This window comes from Dermacentor andersoni, chromosome 4, assembly GCF_023375885.2.
Source record: "Dermacentor andersoni chromosome 4, qqDerAnde1_hic_scaffold, whole genome shotgun sequence".
In the NCBI taxonomy this organism is placed as follows: domain Eukaryota; kingdom Metazoa; phylum Arthropoda; class Arachnida; order Ixodida; family Ixodidae; genus Dermacentor; species Dermacentor andersoni.
The window spans coordinates 78,177,364-78,194,431 of NC_092817.1; the positions used below are offsets into that span (position 1 = coordinate 78,177,364).

The window sequence follows — 17,068 nt, forward strand, 5'->3', positions numbered from 1 at the left end:
CACCCTGTCAATAAATATGTGGTCAAATCGAAGTTGGACAGATGAGCCACTATCCTTATGAGAGCAGGATGGTTCCCAAAGCTTCTTGCGAATATTGCGAACCTGTGGCGAGAAGTCTTCTGAAACATGAAAGCTAGTGTTTTTAGTTTATAGCAATTTCTCAGCACCAGCACCTTATCCTGAAATACAAGGAGCTTCATAATAACGGGACCTGACTGGCCTCTGAAGTTATTGCCAAGTCTATGACACCTTTCGATACGTGGACATGCGATCTTAAGAGTGTCCTGGAACTACTTACCCCAGCAATGTTGGAAGAAAGTTCCTTATAATTCTTGTTAGGGCCCTCGCTGAGACCATGTACCGTATCTTTGCGATTCTAATCACCCCCCGATTCTAAGCACCCCACCTCTTATTTTCGCGAAGAAATTGTGAAAAAAGCTTGCATGCGAATCTAAGCACCCCCCTATTTGTTAGGAAGAGCGCGTAGCCAAGGGCGCTTGCTTACTCTGTCATTGAGCCGGAGCCGTCGAAGTCCTGAGGTGGAACGGCGTCCACGGCGCGAGTACGCCGTACAGCCGGACTGTACGGCTGTATGGCGAAAGGTGCAGAAAGTGTCCCCATCAACCATCGCAGAGTGGATTTCGGACGCTTGGAAGCGGGTCCAAGTGGACGTTGTGGTCAAATAATTTAAGAAGTGCTCGATCACAAACCACTTCGACGGAACGGAAGATGACCTGTTGTGGGATACCGAGAGCAGTGGTTCAAGCGGTGCGACGAACTCGAGTGGCAGTGATAGTAACTGAGCATCCGATACAAGTAGTGGGTTCACTGTCTGCACCGATTTTTCTTGCGAATGTTTGCAAAATAAAATGTTATTTCTCGCACCCGTATCGTCTTGATGTCGCAGTGAAAAGAGGGAGGGGGGGTCATTCTAGATTTTTCGAGTCTAAGCACCCCCCTCGCTTTGGGCATTGCGATCGTGAACAAAAGGGGGTGCTTAGAATCGAGTAAATATGGTATAATAATGTTGTTTCTATGTGACCTGTTTTCTAAATTGTTGTTTTTGCAAGGGAGAGTTGATATAGCGTTTTTTAATTGCTGGATTTGTGTGTGTAGGTCGTCATCAGAATCCTGTGCACCACTAGACATCGAGGGTGACTTCAGAGAAGATACACAAGCTTCCAAAGTCTCAAACCTCGTGTTGACAGGCGATTGAAACATATTGATTTCAGCAATATATAGAGCCAGTTTCTTTTGGCCATTTGGGAGTTCGGAGAGCATTTCCACTACTTCAGGTTGTTTATCAACATCTGTCAACCGGGTTTGGGAGGCAGGATCATGCTGAGAACAAGCGTTGGGACCAGGGACCACATCGCTGCTCAATAAAAGCGTGCGGGCAGCATTTAATAGAGCAGAATACAAAGAAATATAGACAAAACCATGGTTGCAGTCATGTGGGCGAGGGAACAGCAGCATATATATCGGTCATCAGAATGGATGCACCGGGAATTGGCAAAATAACATACCTGTGTGATGAACAGACAGTGGATCAACATGGTGCCCGCGCTGCTGTTGCCTCCCCCACTGAAGAAGGGAACTGCAGGGGATGCTTTTATAGCCATAAACCATGTCATCGTGGAACCTTATCTGTCGATGATTGGGCAGTGGATTGTAACGTTAATCTTCTCCAGCAGAGCATGCGAGATATGGACCGATAATGCGAGGAGCAATCTGCCATTGTTATCCACAAGGAAGATAGGGTTGACCACGCGTTAACCGTCTGGCACATCCATGACATGGCGAGGGAACGACGGTGATGCCAAGTGCAGCACAATGTCAGGGACATGCGCAGCAGCATTCTCGAACATGGAGGCAGCGAGGTAGCCGGCAAACTGCGCGATGAACAGACAGCGGATCAACATAGTGCAGCTGTTGCCTCGCCCACTGAAAAAGGGAACTGTCGGGCATGCTTTTATAGCCGTAAACCATGTCATCGTGCAACCTGGTTTGTTGATGATTGGGCCGTGGATTGTGACGTTAATCTTCTCCAGAAGAGCATGCAATATATTGTCTAAACGATCCACAAGCAATAGGCCGGCGCCTTCTTTTGCGCCACAGTAGCGGCGTAGAAGGGCCAAAGCAGCTACAGCCTCAGTTGAAGTTGGGAGCGTGGCAAAATCAGCGCTTGCGGGATCAACCTTGGCAGCATCTTTGTTTGGCAGCTATTTCCGCTGCGATCTCCATGTCCGTCAATCGAAGCATTTTTGAAACACTGTCAATAACAAAGTATTAAGTGGCGTCTGCCATGGGGTCTATGAGTGAGCCCAGTGAACGTGCACTGTCGTGCACCTTCGTGGAAGCAAACTGCCATTCCTCACGAGGCACAGCAGGTGCAGAGCGCGGCACCAAGGAGGAGTCAGTGCAGCAAATGCAATGCGTCGTTGGTGTTGTCGAACTAGCCAAGCCGCCGCTTGCTTACACCGCTACATTCAAATGGCACCGTCGGCGCAATAAATGTGTGCAGCTATAGTGCGCAGCTGTCGGGAACGCCTATCGTGCCACTGCTGTCTCCGAGGGTGTTGCACGAAAGCTCGCCACCTGTTAACGGAGCACACGTGGTCTGGGGTGGCGGAGTTCGATATAACCATTTTGCGTCTGACTCCGTTCGAAATAAAAAATTAAAAATGTATGCAATTTTCCAGGTGATACAGAAAGTGTTCGATATACACAATAAGTCTATATATTCGTGCTCGATATATCGAGGTTGGACTCTAATTGAACTCCTCAAAGTAAAATACGTCAGAAAAATAGCAAAGTATGACCTAAACACAACCTACAGACATGAGAGCATCGGAGTTTAATTTGAATATATCAGAAAACCTAATTCTGTTACGCAGAAACTCAAACACAAACCCCTTTTCCAAACGGCGCGGACCGCTCGGTTCCTTGCAACAACACCATCGCGCTCGCCTCCGTGCAACTGCAAGAAAGCTGCGGTTGCCAGGAAGCATGACAAGCAGTCAGGGATCTTAGAAATCTATCACATTCCACTCTTAAGGGCGAAGCTTAAGCGTCCTCCAAATTTTTGGCAGATGCGTGGTAGTTGCCGGCTGGTCACCTGCAGACCTGAATGTCGCTTCCGTGGCTGCCAGTCTAGCTTATGCGCGTAACCTGAGGCCTGATCACCAGTATGCCTCTTGTTAATGGCAAGCCTTTCACAACGCTCTGCTGTCTGTCACTATTCTGGCCAGCAAGCGATTTTCTTCACGGCCACATTGCCAAAGTTGTAAGGCCTACTGATCGCTGCTTTTGTCTAGTGTCCACGACCAAAGTTAGCTTGGGGCCTAGTTGATGCAGACCTTTACAACATCTGTCTGGCACTCAGAAAGCATAGAAACTACTTTACCAATGAAGGCGACAGTGCAGGGGTCAACCAGAAAGCTTGAAACCTGAACATTGTTAATGGCTGCCATTATTATGATTTAATATCCGTGGATCATGTCCAAAAAATTGAGATACTATCCGAGATACAAAATTTCAGTCGCCGTTATACATTTGTTCCATGGAGGTGATGGAGGTACCACAGGAATGTCTGAATAATCCTGTAGATCCAAAACATTTGGTGAACAAAAACTGTTTCCCGACAATAATATGAATTGACAAAGCCACATATCTTGTGGTAGGGAAACTCTTTTGCATTTCGAATTCTGTTTTGCCACTACATCTTAACAGCAAAGCAATTCTCGTTAAATTAACAATATGAAAAAAAAACTTCTGTCAAGTATGCAAGCCAGAATTTGTATGGTGGGCAAGCACATCAGATGTCTCTCTAACATATTGTTGGTCCTACACAAGGAGCTGTGCAGGGGAGGTACTTATGCCAATTATATTTCTCATTGTTTGCATAAGCAGCAGCACCAACAAAAGGTACTTCAGCAGCAGTAGCAGCAGCAGCCTCAACAACATCAGCAGCAGCAACATCAAGAACAGTGACCAACCTACAAATGGCAGCCCACAAACTTCTTGATTCAAACAACACCAAAGTACTTGTAGCGCCAAATGTTGTACAAGTACCAGCAGCCACAAACACTAAAGCAGGTGAGGCCACCTTCGCAATTACTAAAAACTGTTTGATGCAATTGAATCTTCCTGTAACAATATGCTGAAAGGTGAAGAACATTCGTTACTGACAGCTAATAAACAAATGAGCAAATAAGCGTTCCATACCCTTTTTTACTACAGTTCCTGCAGCATAATGACAAAACTGTGTTGTTGGAAGGTAAATTTTCTGCTTCAAGCTTTGGATAAACTTCACGACATCCATTAAAGTAGTGTGTGGATGGTTTGTCACATCTGAGTTACTAAAGGGGCCTAAAACCACCCCTTGGGCTTGGCCTAGTTTTGCTGCCGTACGCGGTGTGCGGAGCTCACAAGTGAATCGCGAAGTCACCTTTCTTTCAAACGCTCTCTTTTCAACAGAAGGCCCTTTCCTCACTCTCTTCTAGATGCACCATTTTTATAGTTGGTGAAATTATAATTTCATGAACGTTTACTTTTCTTTACATTATTACTTCTACATTTAAATTAAATATAAAAATTATTTTCTCCTGTCTCTAGCTTCAATGTCTTATTCTTTATCTGGTTGTGACCAGGGTATCGAACCTCAACTGAACCGAAAACCGGAAAAAACAACATTATTTTTGCTTGAACCGGAAATGAATGGGAACGTTACTTTTTTTGTTTACTCTGGAGTGAAACTGAAAAGAAAAAGTAATGGCTTCTGGTTTAGGTTGGCCACCTTTTCTGGAACTTTTCATCCATGAATTGTTTACACTTGTGGCTCAACTATGCTACCTCATTTGTATATACGCACCATGTTCCCACGATTTTAAAGGTAACAGCACCATTAGTTCGGTTTTCGGCATATGCGTCAGGGGGCAGACTAGGTGGTGTGTTAACGTGACAATATTTGCATTGCACCCAATGCACAAACTGGCCAGACTGTGATGCTTGCAAAGTATCTGAGGCAGTGGAGTGCACATACTTGTTGCTTGTCCTCAATATGACTGTGAACTGCATTTCTTTGTTAGTGCCACTTAACAACAGGACGTTCAGTGAAAAATTGTTACTGGGCCATTGACCGGACATGTCAATGAAGCAAGCCACCAAGGCTGTCCTAAAATATTTAGTTAACTTAGACCTAGATTTAAGGCTGTGAATGGGCCCTTCCAACATGAACGAGTATATAGTAGTCACATCCTACTACTTGTCCTTACCATTACTCTTCAGTCCCCTATATTTCTTCCTTTCCCTCTGAGTGGAGTAGCAGCATAGAGGACTCAATATACACATTCTCCTCTCTTTCTCTCCCTCCCTAAAAATCAAAAAGAATATGAACTTATGGGGTTTTACATGTGAAAACCACGATCTGATTATGATACATGCTGTAGTGAAATACTCCGGAATAATTTGAACCACCTGGGGTTCTTTAATGTACACCTAAATCTAAGTACGCGGGTGTTTTCACATTTTGCCCCCATCAAAATGAGGCTGCCATGGCAGGAATTTGATTCCGTGACCTCGTGTTTAGCAGCTCAACACCATAGCCACTGAGCCTCAATAAAGCTTTGCTTCACATAGATTCCAACATTGGTGTTGGATCTGCACAATTATTTTGTAACTATGTACAGCCTGAAGAACAACATGCATAATCTTTCAGTGCAGCTTAGCAGCCATGTTGAGTTATTGTGCGAAATAAATTTGTGCTATTTTCTTGTAAATTTTCTTTTATTATGCAAATGAACTTTAACCGGTTCAAACCAGTCTGAACTGTTATTTTTTTGCTCCAGAGTTGAACTGGAACTGAACCGTTTTCAATCAACTGAAGCAAAAACCAGAATTGAAAAAATTTCAGTTCAACACTCAGGTTGTGACTAATTATAGAATTGTGCCACTGGAATTCCCTTATTTCTCTGACTCATGGTAGCACTGGGCCACCTAATAGGAAAACCTGCAATTCTTAGAACTATTATAGGGAGTGCAACTTCACTTCTGTGGCAGTACCAAGGTCAGCAGTTCACCGACTAGCACTTTAATCAGGAGTGGGAATCCTGTGTCAATTGCTCCATTTTGATACTGAAGCACATTGATGAGCCACGCTGTGCTAAAAAAAGCTTTGGCAGCTCTGGCTTTGGCATGCATCAGCGAAAGAATGCTGGTGTGCCACAGGCATTGTGTTGTTGGTCTCAGAGCATGTGTAAAGATAACTTTTGTATTGTGGCAACCAGCGGGAGCAAACAACTGCACCATATTAAGCCCCCTGCATAAAGCTAACGGTAGCAACGTTCTTTTGTCTTGCTGCTTAAGCCAGTGAGCAAGGGCAAGCGAGTAGGTGTGGGGCTTATCTGGACCTCCCTCTTGGTGGAGCGGAGTCGCATGGTTGTGGTGCCGGCGTTACCGTGTTAACACGCTTGCAAGCGCCTGCGTGCCTACCTACCCCTACCTCCTTCCTTTTTTGCTCTTTCTGAGCTGCGCTACAAGCCTAAAAAAGTGCTGACGGCACTTGTGCTAGCACCCTAACATTTGCTCTTGATCAAGGTTTGCAGCCCCAAGATCGCATTGATCACGAACCGTGATATTGCATCATTCACATTCCTGTGCAGTAACTAAATAACTGTGCAATAACTAAATGTGAACTCCAGATGTCCAGATGCTTCTAGAGTCATATGCAGAATCTTGGTTTGAACTAGTTAGTACTGTCACATAACCTAGAAATGTATTTGATTAAACCACTGTGGTGTTCACCAACTCTAGCTTCCTCCTCACAACTTCTCTTGGAAAACACTTCCAGTCTCTTTACCAGCACTTAACTAAAGAATAGTGGGAACAATGCCTTTAACTTGCTTTACAACACTTCTTTAATTCTGCAGAATGCAAGGTTTTGTGATTGTTAACCCACTTAATTATAATAATACTCTAAATCAAAATTTGCATACTCTAGATTGCCCAATTATAAGGTGTATGTGTGACTAACTGCACCAAAATCAGTATTTTTTTTCTCTTATCTGCTCCAGAACGAAAGTTTATTTTCTCCTAAAGTTGCTACAAAATGACTGGGCATTCCTAACGCTCTGTAACATTTAGTGTGCACAACTGGGGAATGTAGTGAATGAAAGAGGTTGGCTATCTTGAACGAGGCATCCGCATAAGAGAGTTTTGTTTGCGTATCTGTAGCTTAGTATGATGAGACGTAACATAAGTTTTCCTTATTATTTTGCAGTAAACAAAGTATCAGTGGAAGCTACCTCCCCAGCAACATTGCCAGTATCAAGAGGCTCATTCGAGCGACATATGATAGCGCACAAATTCATTAATCTGGACCCGGCCAAAGCTTTTCCAATGCGGAAAGTTGCAAATGTGCTGCAACGAGCACCAGCAGGTGTGGACTCTGTAGCAGGTGAGACTAGCACTGGACTTTGCCAATGTATGCAGCCACTGGATGTCATGAGTGATAGAAATGCTGCTGGTTCTCTTTGGTTCCAGAATGCAGCTTTCCAGCAGCTGCTCGAAGGCATGAGCCCTGGTCTGGTGTAGCATTTGAATCCTGTTACGGCAAAATCTGTGGAAAAGGGGGGGAAATATTGTAGCAGTTTCGGGGTTGCAAAATTGGCAAAAAAAAAAAAGAGAGAGACACATAACAATGGCAGATACTTATCATCACATCAACAGACTATATTTAGAGATGTCAGCATTGACTTTCTAAAGCATAAAGAGTGAGGTATAATTTGTGCATCTTGCACATCGTCATTGGCTTCAAGAGGTATGGTTGCTGCAAATGCATTTTATGATTGCGCCTTGAACTCCCAACGAGTAACTGTCAAGTAGCACTGCTGTCAAGGAGCAGTTGCTCTGCGCCTACCGGCATCTTGTGTTAAGATTCAATTGTGAGGTTTACATGCCAAAACCACGATCTGATTATGAGGCACTCTGTAGTGAGGGACTCTGGAATAATTTGGACCACCTGTGGTTCTTTAACATGCACTTAAATCTAAGTACAGGCATCTTGTGTGAACTTGTGTCACAGTTCTCACTATCTTCTTCAAAATGTGCACGAACAAGATTTCGAAAATGTGCTGTGAGGTATGGCAGAATTGTAAGCCATTTGGCAACAGCTCCATGGTGTCAAAACACTTGGCAGCAAAGGAGAGAGAACGCAGTGTGCTTGAGGCTTAAGTCGAAACATGGCAGGTATACGGTGCATTCAAATGTGGAACTGCATGCTTGTGTGCTGGTACAACGCTCACTTTAGGTTTTGTGGTTTCTCGAAAACTCCTAGTTGTCATAGCTCCCCTCTGCAGGCAGATTGAGGCATCGTCTGTATCAGGTCCGACACTGGATTCCTATTTTGCAAGGACTCTTTCGTGGTGGTGTGCTCGCATATTGTACATTGTGCACAAACCTCCGGGTTCATAACTCTCTGCAAGTTTTAGTTTCCCTTTTCTGGAAAATTTATTTATGATTCATAAAAAACTTCACTGAAACGAAATCACAAACTAAAGTTTGTTGTAGAGATTTTTCAGATTATTGTTGCCTTATAATGTCATATTGTAGTGGAAGTTTGTTTAAAGTGAAGTTGCTTGTAGCACAATTTTACTCTGCAACATTATGCTAATTGAAATACTTAAATGCATAGTATTTCTTTGCACATACCATCATATTATTTAATAAGCTTCTTTTGCAATACAGCGGACTTCTTTTGGCTATGTCTTTCATCGTTTCGCTCTTATAGATGAAATAAATGAAACAATTCAATTTCAAAAGCCAATACAGCAGAACCTCGTTGATACATTACCGTTAGGTACGTTTTCCTACCACCAACATTTGCAATTGAGAACAAAAAAAATGACCCAATAGAGTTAAGCTTATTTTTTACCTCTTCATACATTCCCAGAAAACATGGTTTTTCGTCGCCAACGTTCAGCACACTGCCAAACTGCGACTGTATTATGCATTTTCCGGCCGCTAGATCCCATGTAAACAAGTAAATGCATGAAGTGCGCGTGATCACGAACAGTATATAGCTGCCCGCCACATCAGCTTCACCGCAATATTCGCCCGTCTCTCTCACGTGAAAATGCCAGCGTGCACTCAGTTTCTCACTTCGGTACGAGCAAATCTTTTCCGGGGTCATCGCAGGCAGCGTTCACAGCTATCACTGCTAATCCTATTGTGATAAGCATCTTTGCCTATCTGTTTCACAGCGCGTGGTGCCATTGGAAGCGTAGCACACACTTTTTATAGGCGATAACCGAAATGCGTCATCGTTCCCTGCTGCAGACTGCGATTGTATATGCTTTCCGGCCGCTAGATCCCATGTGAAGAAGAAAAGGCATATCGAGAACAATATATAGCTGTCTGTCTCACATGAAAACGACGACGCGCAGTTTTTTATTCCAGTACCAGCAAATCTCCGCCTGGATCATCGCACGCCACATTCACAGCTACCACCATCATACCTATTACGATAAGAATCTTCACCTATCTGTGTTACAGCGCGTGGTGCGTACTGCCGTTGGTAACATAATGCACGCTTTTAGTAGGCGATAATCCAAATGTGCCATCGTTCTCTGCTGCAGGCAGCGCTATGTGGGCCTCGTGTTTAGCTTTGGCGGCATCCAGCGTAGCCCACTATCTCGATTTGTTTCGGTTTCCCGTCGCCCTCTTAAACATCACGCAACAGAAAAACAACAAAACGCGTCTCGGGTCGCCGGAGCACCACCAGCTCGACGTGCATTGGCATCTCATGCACCTACGATCGGCGTGACGCCTCGCATCATGTAGATGTCAACAATATTCGAATCTGCCAAATTTCTTTAGTTCAGATCGTACATTTTCCCTGTTAGTACATTTTTTCTCGCTGTTTTTTCCAAAGCGTATAAACGAGGTTCTACTGTAATCATTGAATATTTAGTTAAAGAAGATTATGGAAAGCTGTAGAATATTTTGCCTTTCATTGTAATTCAATACACCAGATGATTCAACCAGTTCACACACTCTTATGATGGCTGAGTAAACAGAAATTGACTTTGGTTTTTTAAGCTGCCACCGCAGATGAGAGCTGAGAAAAAAGTCTATTGCATAATGCAACATGTGTAAAAAGCTGCTCAGTCTTTGTAGTTAGCCTTAGTTGACTACAGAGGTTAGGTGCACATGTACCCATGTTTTAAAGGGCCGCTCATCAGGCCTTACTGCAAACTTTAGTTATGCATTAAAAGTTATAGGGTGTCATCTAGGGAGCGTTTTGCCGCAAGAATATTTCAAATTGATTAATTATTAGAGGAGATAGAGAAAATGAACTGTTGCCTTGCCATGCTGCCAGGAGGCAAGCTTCACAGACAACGCAGACACTCTCCTTCCACCTCGACTAGTGTCCGCAAGCGGCGACACTTCTACCCTGCTTTCTACTAGAGAATACGGACCGCACCACCATTACGTCATGATCGCCACTTCTCGTGTTTCTTTTCTTTTTTGCTGTGCTGCACACTCCGAGTGGTGGTATGAGGCTTTCTGCATTGGACAATTTATCATGGTCACGTGCCATAATTGGTGACGCTGAACGCAGTGCATTTTACGTAGAGGCATTTGTACATGCGACCTTGACTTTGTCTTGAAGTGAGGCTCCCTTGAGAGCAAAGGTGCACCGGCTTCTCTTTGAAACATTTTTGCGGCATGTAGCCATTGGATACTTTGCAGATACAATTGCCATCACATGGTCTATGTGCCACACCTTTCAGTTTGCAATGCCCAGCCCTGATGAGGAGTCACCGAGGATGGATACATTTGTCGCTGACATGCAAAGAAAAAACATGCCATGTCTCATGCCATCTTGTGATGTATCTTTTCGCTTGCCTTAATGTTGGGGCCAATTCTATAGCAAGATAAGGCGTGTCTGATGAAATTGTGCATGTGTTGCAAATAATGTTGTGTATTCTTGAATACACGAGCACGAGCGATTAGTCTGCAGTGTGCAGTGAGACATATAAATAACTAACACGCTTGACCTGAGGGATTAGATTCAGTGACTGATGAATGTGTTGCTTGTTTTTCTGTGCACAAGTTCACCCAATAAAATTAGATTCTTAACTCACAGTTATGGAAGTGTTTAGTTCTTAACCATCACTAGAAATGACAGTTGACCACACGCACCACTGATGATGATGCTGCAAATGGTGCTCCGGTGATGTCAACAGAGGGACTCGCCTTTGTTGCCTGCTGTGCTTCAGCTAGAATAGCTGCATTTTTATTTGTTTGCTCGTGCTCTGACTGCATGCTCTCGTAGCACAACGCTGTCCAATTACTGCCTGTATTTTTACAGTGAATAGGTTTGGTAGGCTCTTTCATCCGTTCCTGCGGTTGGTCGGTGATGGTAAGTTGTTGAACTTGGTGTGAGGCAAGGTGAGGAAACGTGCTGAAGTAAGGAATTTATGCTCTCGACCGACCAAGTTACGAGGAGGGCTTGGAGGGAGGAAGGGGGTACTGTCACGGGTGAACGCTCGTGCAACCGAGTTGCAGGGAAGGGTGCGAAGAAAGAGCAAAGGGGTACTGTCACTCGCTCGTTTGTTGCATGAAGATGAAGAAACCCACCAAGGGAAAGGGCACATGCTTTCGGGCAACTGATCTGCGGGAACAGCGGGTGGAGCGAGAAAGGGGGAGGATAGGGGCCTGTTCGATACCTCCTAGACAAGAAGGCCGGAGTGCTCGGCGAGTGACGTCGCGGAGAAGAGGCCAGCGGCACGCTCGGGTATATGGATTGAATGAAGGGATCGCGGCTTGGTTCACCTAGCAGCCGTATGCTTTTATTGACCACTCCACACTTTTTCTTCAGTCGAAACTGCGGAATGAGCGGCAGGCACTTTACAAAGCACTTATTTAGAGGCTCAGATACAAAACAGCTTTGTAAAGGTTGTGCAGGTATTGATGCCAGCAGCTTTTTATAGCGTCGCACTTTGTCGTCTTTGTAATGTACGTTTTTTGTGCATTATAATAATAATTATTATTTATTATACCCCACACTTCATACCTATTACTTCAAATAAATTCAATCCATAAAAACGTTTCTTTCCGTATTTTTGTACTTCTGGTTTTTATGGCACGGCAATGATGAATGTAACGCACTCTATTAGCTTCATAATTGCGTATGAACAATTTTATTGGGGGCACATGTATTTATCTCAATCTAGATTATGCTTAAACGAATAATTTCGCTTTCGATGCACTAATTACCGCAGTGCACTAATTTGCAACTCAAATAAGTATAGAAATGGAATATAAAACATTCGTGCAGCTATGTACAAGGAAACAGCTGCCTTATTGCGCAGAGTTTAAGCTTTTCTTTTCCTTGCCTTAGCATTTGCAACCAATATTGTATCGTTCATCGTGCAGCAGTAGTTCTTCAATAAAATATTCGTGCTACACCACAAAAGGTGCCTTAAAGCAAATTCACATTTGTGTCCATCTTCGCAAGCGTCGAACTCCGAGGAATCATCACTGACGAGCAGTTCAAGAGTAAGGTTAGTGACTAAACGACGTTGGTTTGGCAGATTAATAAATTCCTCTTTCGCTGATAGTTGCTTAACAACCACGTAGTTGTGTGCGACAGCGTTGATGGCAAATATAGCTGGATATACAAGTCCTCCCCTGTCAAGTTTCACGAGGTCGTACCATCCATCCGTGTCTGAAACCGACGTCAACCTTTTCTCGGTCAGTGCGTCCCTGCATTTCGAGCAGTTGAGCTTTTTCAACGAAGCGTACACGGCATAGCTACAGGATCCTCCCTCGAGGTGCTTGGCTTCGAACGATAAGGTGGACATTGAGGAAAATTTGATGGGACTGCGCCTGGGCGAAGACGCAGGCGTGAGAGTGGTGCAGTGATGGTGTGCCCTGTAAGGTCGTCGAGGTGAGAGACCTCCCGCACGATGTCAACCTCAATGAAGTTCACAAACCTAGAAGGGAGTTAAAAGTTATTCAAAATTTTATTCTAACATTCCTGATTTAAAGGCACTTTCTGTAATTGAGCAATTAACCTTTCCGTATTTTTCAAAAGTAACTATTTAAAAAAGTTCTGAACATCTTACCCTGGAGTGTGGTGATACAATGAAGTCTGCACGTGGTATCGCCCTAATCCAGGCACTCTGGGCTTTTTCATCTTGCGGAAACTTGAAGACGTGATTTTTCTGCCCCGATTTGTAATTGCTCCGGCAATTAGGCACGCAGCACTTATTAGGCATATCTTGGCATGGCACTCCACATTCCGGGGCAATGAAGACTCGTGGTACACACAATCGCAAGCACAGCACAAGTGTTGAGACTGCATGCACTGGTCATGTCTAGAAAAAAATGTGCGTTCGGAAGCATGCGGCAGCATGGCTGAGCATGCCGGGACTTGTTTAACCGCGAAGCCATTCAAGGAGCGGCAGGGCTCCTGGAACTAATCGAATTGTTGTCGCTGCCGTCGTCACCTATGTCTTCTCCGAATAGCCGGGGTTAACCATTGTATATCTTCCGCACTTCCTTTTCAACACGTGTGCGCCGCTAGTAGCTTCGCAGCGCGCTGCACGGAACTTCTATGCTGGCCTCTTCTGCGTGACGTAGCTCAAGGGGAGAGGGTCAGCCTGAAGGCCTTAAGTTCTCTAGAGGGTGCTGGCCTGTTGCATGCGAGCTCTCATGCAACTGATTTGCGGAGATGGACAAGAAGGGAAGAGGGGGACTATCGCTTTTTTTTTCTCCATTAGGATTTGCTGCAAGGCATAAAGAATACTATTGCTTGCTCGTTCATTTGTTTGGGCTATTTGCTTAAATTGGCAATCGCCATTGATGGTCACTGCATAATTTTTTCTTGTGTTAGGTTTATAAATACCAGCATAGGAGGACAGGAAACATTATATATTTGATGTATTTTCTCGTATAGCTGCCTGACATGGTAGCCCAGATACTGTCGCATTGCACTGCTGAGCTTGAGATTGCACGTTTGATCCCAGCCATGGCGGCCACATTCCAGATTGAATGATTTAGATAACTTAGATATAGGTGCATGTTAAAGAACTCCAGGTGGTCAAAATTAATCTGGAGTCCACTACAGCATGCCTCATAATCACAGTGTGGTTTTGGAACGTAAGGTCCCAGAAAATTAAGAAAATTTATTTTTTCCATGTAACATTGTCGTCGCGGTCAGGGACACAATCACGTGGGTCACTCGTAAGGTTTCATACTGAATGAGTAAACAAGGCTACGTGGCTTAGGGATCTAAGCACGATCGTAGATCTCGTGTGCAAAATTTTACATTGGCTAAGCAGCATTGTAGTTGAATGCAAATTTTACACTTCGCTCATAATTCTAGTGACTTGGTGTTGGATATATAAAACTTTTGCTGGCAATAAAAATGTGGTATTCTCACTGACAAGCTGTTTACCTCAAACATTAGTTGCACCATGATCTATCGTGTTTCACAGTCGTCAAGCATGTTTTTCACATTTCCTCTAAATATATGTCGTTAACACTTCCCAATGTGAAAATTTTGTGTTTAGTTAGGTAGGTTAGCACGACAATATTTCTGTTCAACACACTTTCAAACTAAATTCACTCGGAAAACATCACTTTATCAGTGTAAGAATAAAAGATATCACGCTATAAAAAAAACAAAAAAAGCTCAAGATTTTATTGCACCTTTGCACATCCTCCTTTTATTTCCTTGTGTGTCTAAACTCTAGCTACCTATTTGGTAAAGTACTAGCAAACCCAAGCTCCTCAATTTTCTTGTCTTAGATTCAAATACATATGACACACTTACAGAACAAAATATATAGAAATTGGTAATCTAAGTAAAGGTTGTTGTTTTGCTACGTGATAGCATAATTCCTGTCACTGGATGAACCTCACCTGTGCAATGTGTCCGCTACCTATGGCAGAAGCAAAGAAGAGTCGGGAGGGCTGAGTAGACACGCATGCAAGGACAAGCTGGGTCACGCCAAAAGTAATCAAAATTGTCTTGCAAAGGTCAACACTGTAGTAAAAGACTATGTAACTTTGTCTGCTTTACCAACTAATTTTGTCTGCCGTTCTGTCAGACATTTCAGATATTTCATAATCACCACAAATCTGTGTATGGGTGTTCAGTGGTACACATTAAAATGTAAACTAGCTATTTGCTGCTTGTTTAGTCAATTTTGTGGTGTTTACACCAATCCTCTAAGAATTGTGACGTGCAGAACGGTGCCACTAATTAACTGCTGTCAGAGTGATTCATTAGCAAATGGGATGATCTGATGAATGCTATTCTCCATACTTTGCACTATCAGGAGCAGTGCTGACAACAATCAAGACCAACCAAAATGAGCCAATTTGCAAGCCTACTGGCACAAGCAGGGAGCCAACTTGCAAGCCTACTGACACAAGCATGGACTTGGTGCCAGAAGTTGACTTGCCATTAGTCCCGATGGTGTTGGAGAATGTTGCCGGTAAGGCCTGCATAGCCACAAGCAGGAGAAATGTTTTCCAGTGTCTGTAATGGCTGGTTCTTTCAATGTACAACCATGCAGTTGTTTAACATGTTTCATTGAACTAAGTAGCATCTCAAGTACAAAAGATAATGAATGAAAGACATGATGTGCACTGTTTCAAGTTCAACATCTATGCTACAAGGAGCGTAGGTTTGGGCATGTTGGTATTCCATAACTTTTAGGTTTTTAGCGCACAAAAAGGGACGAGAGCGCTGTGTCCGTGTCGTACCTCTGTCTCTTGTCCCTTTTTGTGCGCTAAAAACCTAAAAGTTATGCTACAAGCTTGGGCTTCCAGTAGCTACAAGTGTAAATGGGCGTTGCTGTGTGCGCTTTGTTGGTTCTTGTAGTCGTAATAGTTGGTGGAGATGCATGCAGTGCTCCAAGATTACCATCGAGTGTCCCTACCCCAACAAGTGGCCTTCATTCCTTACCTGTTATATCAGCAATACCCAGTCCATATTCTCATTTTTTAGTTCAGATAACTGTTTCAGGATGCACCTACCAAGCTATCACTATGTTACGTGGTTTTTCTTAGTGTGATGTATTGGGTGCAGGATCACTCCAGAAAGAGGCAGAAGCAGCACGCAGAAGCGCAAACACACAGCAGACTTGTATTGACACACATAACACATAGAAAATGGCACACACACGCGACAGTTCACCAAAATACCTTCTAGACGACATGCAGCTATGTATATGTATTGGTCAAATGTAATCGGCCTACAGTTCAGGCGGAAGCATGTGTCGCCGTGTCGGAGACGTCGTGGAACCAATGTCGGCCAGCAGGGTCGGACAGCAGAGTCGGACCGCCTCGCAGGGCTCAGGTGGCCCTGCGCCTCTGTCGATATACCGGAGCCTCCGTGTGCCCGGTTTCCCTCCGGCGGGGTTTGCGCTCGGGAGCCCACAGCAGCAGCCACCGGGTCACATCCACAGCTGGCGGGGTAGCCCTGTGGCCGCCCACCCGAACGCTCGTTCACTCAGGTTCAGGACTGCCAGCTCTCCTGGACCAGTTGCCCAGCGGAAGAACTGGGCGAGGTAACCTCTCAGCGGGTGGCAGCGATGATTCGGGTGTGTTGTAGTGACGCGGGCAGCGATAGCTCCTATGGGCCGGACGCCCAACGAGGAAGCTCTTTTCTCTCGAACGGCGAACCTCGCGCACTGCTCATGCCACAGGCCACAGTCTCTCGCGCCACGCTTTTCGAGGCGCCACTGTCGACGCTTCCAAACAGGTGTCGATGATGATGGCTCTCTCGCGGATATTTGCAAAGAGTCAGTGTCCTCTTCACCACCGCACGGAGCACTGCTTTCATATGTTTATGCTTCCTACTTCAGCATACCATATTATCACACTTAGCATGATAGCAGTGACCCTGGCATCTATGAAAGACAGAAGTGGTGATTATTAATAGAATTATTAGTACAATTTGCACTGCTGTTTAAAACCTGGATCACTGGAAAAGTGTTGGTGCTGTCACCATATTGAATCTATCAGCCTTGCATGTAAAGCAGAGGGT

The 17,068-nt window shown here is 44.4% G+C and overlaps 1 protein-coding gene across 2 annotated transcripts in view; it reads left to right on the forward strand.

Moving 5' to 3' along the window:
- Nucleotides 1-17,068, forward strand: part of LOC126536335 (uncharacterized) — a 155,483-nt gene that overhangs the window by 102,675 nt on the left and 35,740 nt on the right. For both annotated transcript variants that reach the window (XM_050183264.2, XM_055073946.1), the window contains exons 25-27: nucleotides 3,913-4,098; nucleotides 7,280-7,456; nucleotides 15,354-15,512. In XM_050183264.2, the coding sequence (XP_050039221.1) occupies nucleotides 3,913-4,098; nucleotides 7,280-7,456; nucleotides 15,354-15,512 (522 nt within the window). The remainder of the gene's footprint in view (nucleotides 1-3,912; nucleotides 4,099-7,279; nucleotides 7,457-15,353; nucleotides 15,513-17,068) is intronic.